This window comes from Danio rerio, chromosome 25 (assembly GCF_049306965.1).
Source record: "Danio rerio strain Tuebingen ecotype United States chromosome 25, GRCz12tu, whole genome shotgun sequence".
In the NCBI taxonomy this organism is placed as follows: Eukaryota; Metazoa; Chordata; class Actinopteri; order Cypriniformes; family Danionidae; genus Danio; species Danio rerio.
The window spans coordinates 18,300,281-18,312,387 of record NC_133200.1 but is presented as its reverse complement, the minus strand read 5'-3'; the positions used below and the strand labels follow the sequence as shown (position 1 = coordinate 18,312,387).

The 12,107-nt window shown below is 37.0% G+C and overlaps 1 protein-coding gene across 1 annotated transcript; it reads left to right on the top strand.

Annotated features, from left to right (window-relative positions):
* The first annotated feature begins 1,974 nt into the window (after nucleotides 1-1,974).
* On the top strand, nucleotides 1,975-9,784 carry setd6 (SET domain containing 6, protein lysine methyltransferase). The gene is given in 9 exon segments (NM_199600.1): nucleotides 1,975-2,166; nucleotides 2,288-2,371; nucleotides 3,370-3,514; nucleotides 3,601-3,742; nucleotides 5,235-5,429; nucleotides 5,513-5,648; nucleotides 5,722-5,902; nucleotides 5,986-6,128; nucleotides 9,262-9,784. Coding segments are annotated over 9 exon segments (1,383 nt in total). The 5' UTR covers nucleotides 1,975-2,139; the 3' UTR covers nucleotides 9,592-9,784.
* Nucleotides 9,785-12,107: the final 2,323 nt, after the last annotated feature.

Here is a 12,107-nt window from a genome sequence, read left to right as displayed (position 1 = left end):
TCTTTAAATTGTATTTACTCAAACTTACAGCAAAATACTGTAATGACATTTACGGTACTACATATGTTGCTATAGATGAATTACCAGATTGTAAACATTTAGGATGTGCGCAGCGAGGTTGCAGAAAAAAAACGGGAGCGCTAGCATTTACAGCGAGAGAATGACATCTGATGCGGTACAGAGTTTGATGTTGTATTAGAGATGAGTTAAATTGATTATATTATATTATATATGTTATTTACATAATGCTTTCAGCGTATTATAACAGCTTGTCACTTACTGATAAGCACAGTGATTCTGCGAAATTAATGTTAAAGTGAGCGGCGTTCATCTGACAGATCCATTTGCGAAAGCATCCTCCCAATGGATATTGGAGAAGATGAAATGGCCAAGCATCCAGCCCCAAATACAAAACTCATTGAAAGTCCAAGTGATGTTACAAGAGAAGTTAAAGGCCAACAAGTCTTTGTATGCCTACAATGTTGTTCTGCGTGATCATGTGCAAGAAATAATGTTCCATGATTGCCACATTCAAAACTATGTACTAGTGCTAAAAACTGAGATTCTGCCTAGCCAAAGACAAGAAAAGGAAGAGGGAGCTGTCCAAGGCCTGGGTAATCATCAACAAGCAAAACTGCATTCTGACATCGAACTGCAGCTGTACGGCAGGGTGTGTGAACTTACATTTTTACTTTTCATTCTTAGAATTCAGTGTCCTGAGTTTAAAAACCATATTTAACTGTTTTTGCTAAATGTTATGAATGCTATGCTGTATGATTCAGCATAGTGTGAACTTACCTGATATGAAATGAGAACTGCACAGTCCAGCATTTTTAGTTAGGTCCTCACTCCATTCAGCTCCTCTGATGACTGTTAGCCAAAGATTTCTGCAGTTGGCATTAAAGCAGTGAGGTGTACAGTAAAATTTAGTACAATTGTAAATTTACATTACATAGTAAATTTAAGTTTTCTATTTTTGGACTTTCAAATTTGGCATTTTACAGCAAAACACGACATGTTTGCTATTGCAACTGGTCTTATTTGCAATTGGTATGCGCGGCTGAACCCGTGAGACGCAGGTTGCTAATTCGTGTATTTTCAGTATTGTATATTTTTACAGTAAATATACACTATTTTTAGTTTTCTCATCTGTAAAACTTTCTATACAATAAAAAAATTACTTTTAAGTAATTTTTTTATTTAGCTATTTACTGTAAAACAGTTAAAATGGTAAATTACTGTACTTCCTATGATTGGCCAGGTTTCACACTCATTTATTTATTTGCTTTTTACGGTCATCCGATTAGCAGCAAATTAAAAAAATACTGTTTTAACGGCACCAAAAACATATTTCCCACAATGCATTTTTAAAATACAGTCACTGCATACCTGTCAAAATACAGTAAAATACAATTAATATTAAAGTTAAATACTGTGTAATTAGAAATTGCTAACAATGTTGTTTGCTCAAGGTTATATAGCAACAAAAGTACAGTTGAAAATGATTTATAAAGCATGTTATGATTTCCAGCTAATGAAAACTCCAGTGTGCTCTAGTATGAGGCATATGATAAACTATAATAAATACAGTAATACATTTTAGTTTTTACAACAGAACTGTGGTGTATTGTAGTATAATATACCCAATAGAAAACTACCGTATTAGGCTATTTGTTTATAACTATAGTTGTGTTACTACAGCATCTATATAATCCCAACAACAGATTAATTTAAGTACTGAAGTAGGCTATGGTAAAAAAAAAAAAACATGTGGAACGTGCTACAAACACTAAGGACTGATAGATTGACTTTCTTGTCAAAAATGTACCGATAGCTCGATTTGTACGTTGATTTTAAAGTCTAAAACCTTAATATTAAGTAAAACATCGCGGATTGTATCTATTCATTTTGATTAGTTTTTCTGCGGTTATCTCATGCAAGCATAGTAGAGGGCGCTCGTGCACAGTACTGTGTTTGTTTTTACACACACTGGAAGAAGAAGAAGTGACCAGCGCTGCTTATCACATGGAGGCATTATAGGAAAATATATTATTATATTTTTATGTTGTTTTTCCGTGCAGTCGTCACTATAACAATATAGACTTTTATCACTCACCGACGGGTTTGCGTTTTAAAGAAATGGCGACGGAAGCAAAAAGACCAAAGGTAAGTTAGATTTTTTCTTAAGTTGTCAGTATAGTGACAGTTCACAAGTTATTAATATATACTTGATATTGGGACACAGATGTTTTAGAGTTACTATGTTTATTATAATGTGTGCCTTTAGACAGGTGATGAGAAGAGTGTGCTGGAGCCCCTGAACAACTTCTTGCTGTGGTGTGAAAGTGTGCAGCTCACTCTCAGCGATAAGGTAAGTGTTTGTGTGTGTGTGTGTGTGTGTGTGTGTGTTGATAATTATTATAATTAAATTAAATACACAAATAATATAATGTGTGTATATTTGATATACATATCATAATGTTGTGTGCATGTATGATGTTATGCATGTGTTAATGTTATGTCGACTCTTGGGACGTTATACCTAATATTTATTCAGATTTACATTATATTATAAAATATTATTTTTTCATATTGTTTCGTATATTAAAATGAATTAAATAAACAAAATTAAATTTATAATAAAATATTGCTAGTAAAACGATGTAATAGTCAGAGTTATTTTAGCTTCATTTGTAAATTTTGTGTTGTATTAATATTTTTAAATAGTTTTTTTATATTTGTAATTTAATATTTCAATGTATATAAAAGTTTTAACAAATATATTAAAGTTTAAATGATTTTTTTAAAAATATGTAAATGTTATTATTAATCCGGGCTATTTTAGTGTTTATATAATATTTATTGCTATAATATAAATAATAATATTACTCATATTTATTATTTTGAAATTACTTTTAATTTTTTTGTATACAATTGTATACTTTTTTAATGTAAGGTTTATATCTTAATAATTTTAAATTCTTTTTTTATTCTTTCTTTTATTCCTTGAAAGAATAGTTCACCAAAAAAATTAAGTATTTCATGACTTACTCGCCATCCACTTACTTCAAACATGTTCAAGTTTCATTCTTCTGTTGGACACAAAATAATATAATTTGAAGAATGTTGGAATCCGGATGGCACTAGCCATTGACTTTTTAGTATTTTCTTTTTCTACTATGGATGTCATTTTTCAAAATTACTTATTTTGTGGATTTTTACCATGTTTGGAACAAGTAAATGGTGAGGCAATATAAATCTCTGAGATTGTGAACTTACTTTAAGTATAAAATGCTTGATTATACAAGCTCTTGTCAAGATGATAAACTTAAGATATTTACTTACCATAGTCTACTTTAATTTCTATAGGTGTACTTAGGTAAAGAGGGTACAGCAGCAGAATATGGTATGCTTGCCAAAGAGGACATTGAAGAGGGACACGTCCTGTTCACCATTCCCAGAGATGCTCTTCTGCATCAGGGCACTACCAAAGTCAAAAAAGTGCTGGAAGAAGGTATGGAAACTTTCAGATGTATTCAAAAAACACCTTCTGTAGCAGTTTTGTAGCCTCCATATCTTAAATTCAAGTGTGTTTTCTAGGAAAGAAGTGTTTGGAGAGTGCGTCAGGCTGGGTTCCTCTTCTTCTGAGTCTCATGTATGAGTACACCTCTTCAACATCCCACTGGAAACCATATTTGTCTCTTTGGCCAGATTTTAGGACTCTGGATCAACCCATGTTCTGGTGAGACCTTTCAGATATCCTTCACGGATCCTACTGATTATTATGGTCATCATGTTTAAGTTGAACCAGGCGCTAAAACATGTTAGAAATGTGTTAGCAAAACATGTAAGCCATTTGTTAAACATGCTCAAAACATGTTAATACTGAAACGTTCAATTCTTAGTCATGATATTTGCGTTTTAATAGAAATTCCAGCAATATGGTGAAATATGTTAGCCATATGCTAAAACATGAATGAAATGTGTTGCTATATCTTACTAAAACATGTACATAAATCTACAGGGTGGGCCATTTGTACAGATACACCTTAATAAAATGGGAATGGTTGGTGATATTAACGTCCTGTTTGTGGCATATTAGTATATGTGAGGGGGCTTGTAAATAACTCATGAAAGAATAAAGTTACGTTAAAACCAAGCACACCATTGTTTTTCTTGTGAAATTTCCAGTAAGTTTTTTTAAGGTGTATCCATAAATGGCCCACCCTGTAGATTTTAACAAAAAGTTAATGCTTTGACATGTTGTTAGAATATATGTGTCTTGATTTTCAGATGCTCGAAACAGTCTTAAGAGATTTGAACATGTTTAAACAACATGTAGCAACATGTTGTATCACATAGCTAATTATGTTTAGCATGTAATTACACATTTCTAGTTCTGGTTTTAGTGCATTTCTCTTAACAAAGTTGCTAGAATTTGTCACAGTTCTTGTCTGACCTTGTTTGCTTGCAGGTTTTAATGAATGGCTAACATGTTTTACCATGTTGTTAGAATTCCTGTGCCTCTATGCTTAGACCTTTAACAGAAAAGGTCAGAGGAGGAGTGTGATCAATTCCAGCAACTTTTAAAAGCGATGCACTTAAACCTATTAGAAATGTAATAATGACATGTTAATTAACCTCAAAACATGCTAAACACGTTAGACATATGCTAATCATACTCAAAACGTGTTGCTACATGTTTCTAAAAACATGTTCAAATCTCTATAGTCTGCGTTATGAAGGCCTGAGGATTGGTAATAACACGTTAATTAACCTAGAAACATACTAAACACATTAGCAATGTGCTAATCATACTATAAACGTGTTGCTACATGTTGCTAAAACAGGTTCAAATCTCCATATACTGTTATGATGGCCTGAGGATCGGTAACAACACGTTAATTAACATAGAAACATGCTTAACATACTAATCATACTAGAAACGTTGCTACATGTTGCTAAAACTTCTACAGACTGTGTTATAAAGGCCGAAGGATTGGTAACAACACGTTAATTAAGATAGAAACATGCTAAACACATTAGCAATGTGCTAATCATACTATAAACAAGAAACGTGTTGCTAAAACAGGTTCAAATCTCTTTAGACTGCTTTGAAAGTCTGATGATTGTCATTAACATGTTAATTAACATGTCTTTAAACAAGCTAAACACATTAGCCATGTGCTAAAACACATTCAGTTCATTGGAGTCACAATGCTTATGTTTTGAAGGTCTGAAGAGGAGTGTGATAAACTCCTAAAAGGCACAGGAATTCCTGAGTCAGTCATCACTGACCTGAGAAGACTCCAGGATGAGTACAATAGCGTGGTCCTCCCCTTCATGAAGTCCCATCCTGACCTGTGGGACCCTGAGAAGCACAACCTGGAGCTCTACAAGAGCCTCGTTGCATTTGTTATGGCCTATAGGTGAGGAATCAGCAGCAGGCAGCAGAATTAGCTTCAATGTAAACATTAGCTGCATCATGATTGCTAACATTTCCTCATCTCAGCTTCCAAGAGCCTGTAGAAGATGATGATGAAGATGAAGAGGATGATGAAAAAAAGCCAAACCTTCCAATGATGGTGCCAATGGCCGACATGCTGAATCACATTTCCAAGCACAATGCCAATCTGGAATACACTCCTGTATTATTATTTTGTATCTTTGTGTTTGTTTATTGTGGTGGTTGCTTCGATCTCTCACAGCTCATGTCTTTAGGAGTGTTTGAAGATGGTGTCAATACGGCGTATTGGGAAGGGCGAGGAGGTGTTCAACACATACGGGCAGATGGCAAACTGGCAGCTCCTCCACATGTATGGATTTGCGGAGCCATTTCCTAATAATATCAACGAGACAGCAGATATTAAGATGGCCAGTGTGTACAAAGCTGCAGCGCAAGGTGATGCTTTCAAATGTTAATAAAGTTGTTTAGAGCACAGAATGAAGCTTCTTAGCGTAATGTTTTTTTAATTACAATTGCAGTGGCACGAAGTGAAGCAAATCAGCAGCTCTTAGAGGACAAATGGAAGATGTTGTGTGAGATGGAGGTTGTGGGAGAGAAAGGAGTCTTCATATTTGGCCAGTCTGGCTCTTTAACATATCATGAGCTCTACACCACACTGAAGGTAAACATTTCATTCACATGACAAAGTTATTGCATTTAGTTTGAAACAAGATTTGTTTGTTCAAAATACTTAATCACTTTGATTTAACTTAATCAAGACATTAAATAGACAAGGTTGTGAAGAGGCGACGCAGTGGCGCAGTAGGTAGTGCTGTCACCTCACAGCAAGAAGGTCGCTGGTTCAAGCCTCGGCTGGGTTAGTTGCCGTTTCTGTGTGGAGTTTGCATTTCCTCTGGGTGATCCGGTTTTCCCCACAGTCCATAGACATGCAGTACAGGGGAATTGGGTAGGCTGAATTGTCAATAGTATATGAGTGTAAAGGAGTGTGTATAAATGCTTCCCAGAGATGGGTTGCAGCTGGAAGGGTATCCGCTGCGTAAACTATGTGCTGTTCATTCCGCTGTGGCAACCCCGGATTAATAAAGGGACTAAGCCAAAAAGAAAATGAATGATTGAATGAAAGGTTGCGAAGACTGTGTAACTTTTCATTATTGTACTCAAAGTAGTCACGTTAAAAAGGGTAACCACTAGGATTAAAGTGAAATACCAGTACCAACAAATATCTGTTTTATGCATATATGTATATTTTATTTCTTGAATGGAAAATATGTTGGATTAATCAATAATTCATTCATTCATTCATTTTCTTGTCGGCTTAGTCCCTTTATTAATCCGGGGTCGCCACAGCGGAATGAACCGCCAACTTAACCAGCAAGTTTTTACGCAGCGGATGCCCTTCCAGCCGCAACCCATCTCTGGGAAACTTCCACACACATATTCACACACACTCATACACTACGGACAATTTGGCCTACCCAGTTCACCTGTACCGCATGTCTATGGACTGTGGGGGAAACCGGAGCACCCAGAGGAAACCCAAGCGAAGGCAGGGAGAACATGCAGTCTCTACACAGAAACGCCAACTGAGCCGAGGTTCGAATCAGCGACCTTCTTGCTGTGAGGCGACAGCACTACCTACTGCGCCACTGCCTCGACCCTTAATCAATAATGTAGAAAAAATAAAATGAAGAAATCCCCAATGTCTTTGAAACTTCTCTCAAAACAAAAAAAAATGTCTTAGCTTTTGGATGATGGTCACTTATTCTGAGCGAGAAAAAAAACCTTGAGTGTGTTGAAAGACCTGCAGACTTGCAGATAATGGATAAATGAAACTTCATGATGGTATCCACAATGTATAATCTTAATCAGACAGTATACCATTAAGACAATAAGAAAGTCCTTCTAACAAAAGAAACAAAAAAACACCATAAACAAACATAAGAATTTCAAACATATTTAAAGAAGAAATAATTTAAACATACTCACAGGCTGAGCTAAAAACTCAAGGTTTCCCAACTAAGACTTCACAATTACCTACAGTTTGAAGTAGCTCCAAAGAACCATGGCTGAGTCCGAAACCGCCTACTACTCAGTAGGTACTGCATTGGAATTTAAACGTACTACTCGGCCGTATGTTCTATACAGTATGAACGTGAAAAGTATGAATGGAACTCGGACTTACTACATCCGCCATTTTGTTGTTTCACTCCCATTCATAAATTCTCGGGGCATCGTGGGATAGCGCAGCATACATGGGATGCGGTACCTCTCTTATACTGATTTTCGAATTCTACGATTTCGGACATACTACTCAGCTTGCATACTGATTTTAGCATACTGTATAGTATGGAAGTATGCGGTTTCGGACACAGCCCATGTGTTCCCTCTACCACAACTGAATCTACTTCTTCATTCCCCCACTCACCTATTATACATTATAGGTGTCTCTCAAGTGACAGACATTTAATTCTGTTACAACAGACAGCGATGACATTCAAAAGGTTGTGCAAGCTTTGTGGGGAGAGAGCTACCATGGCACACATCTTGTCAGGGTGTAAAACAGCACTTGCCCAAGGTGGAGACAGGTGGCGCCATGTCAAGATGCTCGCTAACACTTTGGAGCAAGAGAGATGCAAGAAACACCAACCACATGGGAGAGCAATACCATCAATCAAGTTTGTAAGAGCAGGTTAAAAGCCACTAACCACAATAACTTCAAGTACTGTGGTCTAAAGAGACAAATATCATTCTCATCGAACTTACAGTCCCATGGGTAGAGGGTTGTGAGCAAGCGTTTGAGAGGAAGAGCGCCAAATACCAGAACCTCTTGAAGGTTGGCAGGCATGAGTTATCCCAGTAGAGGTCAGCTGTAGAGGATTCCCTGCCCAGCCATGGAGGATGCTTACAGCGTTTGGGGTGATGGGGAGGGAGAGAAAGATGTTCTCAGGATGGGAGAGGCAGAAGAGAGAGCTCAGCCTCTTGCTGGAAATGGAGCAGGAGAGAGGAGCTTAGCTGGAAGCCAGAGGGAGTTGATGGGCAGTGATTTGGCCACCACTCCTGACCCAACAATATTGAGGGTGCTGCGGTTTAGGATTGAGAAACCCAATGATCATTGGATAATTCCTGGCCAAGGCTACATTCACAAAAAGTGAATGGAGGAGAAGCATCTTTGGATGCAATTGTAATTCAAGAAAACGTTTGAACTTTAAATACATTGATACTATTAATAAAACTACAAAATATACTCAGAGATACAAAAATATCCATTTATTAAATTATTTTTAATTTGATCGATTTTTTTTGGCCAACAATTTAAATCTGCATCCATAAAACAACAAAAAAACGCTTAATAAAAGCTAAAATGCTAATCTTTTTATAGCTTAGCGTAGCATGAGAATACAATAGACATATTTTACTCCACACTCACTTTAAATGTTCAATCAAGTATTGGAACTTTCTTCTGTACACTAAAATGGCTTTGCACAGAATGAGACTGAAATTATAATGCTTTATTAATTACATACAGTTACACCAAACTATTGCTTTGCTAATTAGCGTTTCATTTTGAAGATTATTCTTATAAAAATAAATGTTTGAAGAACACAGTAAGGGGCCGTTCATGTGTCTAAGATCGTGTGGAAATCCGTTTCCTTCAGCATTTTCAATGCGCTTTGTGCTTGCGCTCCTGTCATAGCCAGTTGGAAAGGTGTACCTAATAAAGTGGCCAGTCAGTGTACGTTATAACATAATAAATAATCCCATTGCAAAATTGTAATGCTACATTTTTGGTCTAGGTCCTGTGTATGTCTTCACAAATTTTTGAGGACTTTCGTGAAAACGAAGGCTGGGAGGAGGATGATGAGGACGACGATGATAAAATGGAGCAGGATCTGAGTTTTGAAGGACTGGCCAGTTTGTCTGTGGAGTGGAAACGTCTCCTGTATGTGGCAGCTACTGAGACGCTGGACTCTTATAATGAGGATGTCGAGACAGACAGGAGGCTGATGGAGGATCAGAGAGCTCTGGCTGAACTCAGCAGTAGAGAGAGGAGAGCTTTGTATGTGCGCCTCGGTCAGAAGAACATCCTGCAGCGAATACAGCAGCTCACCAAACCTGCATCTTAAAGTATGCTTTCCACAAACATTCTTATACAGTGCTGAAACTGCATTCTGGGAAACATCGTGTTGGAGAAACATTTCTGTAACAATTGCAAATGCTGAATGATTCTGAGCTGTTGTGAAACATATTTAGCATAAAATTTGCTTAAAGTCCATTTACATCTACATCTGGCAGGCATTGTTAAAAAAAAAAAAAAAAGATCTGTATTTTGTGGGGAATAAGGGTGTTCACACTTGGCAGATTTGGATTGATTAAAGTGAAATTTATAAACTAATTTCGAGAGGATCACATGCTTATGATTGACCACAGCCGGTCCTGCAGTAGCTAATACATGATTCTCCAATCAGATGATTCCTAAGTCACTATAATTCTAGAATACTCCACAACCATCTTCGTCTTCATTTTCTGGGCAGAGTTTGCATGTTCTTCCCATGTCCAATTCCCCCAGATTCCTCCAACCGTCCAAAGACGTGTTATTCGCAAACCGACTAGGCTATATTGGCACCATAGTCTAGCTCCTAGCATCAGTATTTAATTCTCAAAGCAGTTCACCTATACCCACATCAGCGGGGGAGCTTTAACATTTACCCAAGCTCAATCTCCCTTCTCACCCTGCAAACGGGATGGAGCTCAGGGCTCTCCCGGGACAGTATTGCAAACAAGCATATTATAAATCATCAGCTAAGTGTGAACTCTTGAGATGAACTCTGGTAAAATTCCACTGTTGTGATCAAGACAACCATTTTACCCCTTTTGAAAAGAGTTGACACATTGATCAAATTTTAGCAACATTACAAATGCAAGAAGGCCTGTTGTAAAGTGAAGAAGGAAAACTAATTTTTTTTCAGGGGGAAATAATTAACATTTTATAAAGTCACCCATTTTAGAAATATGAATCCATTCAGCCGCTCTGGGTTTGGCAGGAACACTTAGCTTAGAGCTTTGAATTTAATTAGACTAATACAATCCTGCAATATTTTCTTAATGATGTTCCAATTTAAAGGTTGACTTCAGTATTTAAATTGTGTACTAAGACAGATTGCTATTTTCTAAGTGGTTATGGCTAGGAACTGTACTCTCATTGTGGTGTAATAATCAAGGAACTTTGTCATCATATGATGGTGGCAATAAAGTCCCTTGATTATTACGCTGGAATGAGAGTATAGTTCCATGCCATGTCAACTTGGAAAAAAGCAATTTTTCATTTCTTTCTTTGTCTTACTACACAATTTTAATACATAAGTGTCAAACCTTAAATTGGAAAATGATCAAACTTTGAGTGAGATAGTCTAATAGTCTAATGCAGGGGCGCTCAATCCTGTTCCTGGAGATCTCGCTTCCTGCAGAGTTCACCTGTCTATAATTACCAAGTGCTCATTCAGATCCTTAGTTGTGTTTGATCAGCGTTGAAGCTAAACTCTGCAGGAAGGTAGATCTTTGGGAATAGGGTTAAACCAGTGGTGCTCAACCCTGTTCCTGGAGATCGACCATCCTGCAAAGTTAAGCTCTAACCCTGATCAAACACCTGAACCAATTAATTAGGACCTGAACAGCACTTGATAGCTACAAGCAAGGTGTGTTTGATATGGGTTGCAACTGAAATCTGAAGAAAGGTCGATCTCCCAGAACAGGGTTGGTCACGCCTGGGTTAAACCCTCCTGGTCTAATGTATAGGTCTCAAACTTGATTCCTGGAGGGCCACAGCTCTGCAGTTTTGCTTCAACCCTAATCAAACACAGCTTATCCGAATAATCGAGGTGTTCAAGGCTACAAGAGAATATTAAGCAGGTGTAAGTTAGAGGTGGTTGGAGCTAAACTATGCAGAGCTGTGGCCCTCCAGGAATTGAGTTTGAGACCACTGGTCAAATGTGACTCAATCATTAATGCCAAATTAAAAGTGATCCCGCCAAATCTGAAATCAGATGAATGGGTTACAAAATGGTAAATCTTAACTTTAACTCTTTGGAACTTGTAAAATAAGCTTATTACAGGAAAAAAAGGTGTTCCTTAAACACAGGAGAAACTCACAATAATATGAATTCATATCTGCTTATTAAGTCGTGACGTATGGAGTACTGTTTCCGGGTCCAAGCCGCTACTCATTTGAATTGAGTAAATATTAGTCTATGACTTTAGTCATATCACACATAAAAGTGAATTTTATATAAAATTGTCCACGACATAATTATGTCAAAACATATGTCCTGGACCAATATTTTAACAATTTATAAAAAAACAATTCACTTTCTGGCATCTGATATTAGCAACAGGTCGATCATGACTTTTGGATGTATTAGATCACTTTGTAAACGTTTATTATTACCATTTGTTTAGTCTCCCCATACAGATTGATAGAGCGCATTGACCCGGAAGCTGCTTCATATGACATCACACTTAACAAGTGCATTGGACTGCCCGAATCTATAATTCGTCCCTTACAATCTTTTTTTGTAATCTGCATTACAATATCTGTTCAAAACCATAGCACAGAAAACAAAATCAAATGACTAGCAAGCAAATG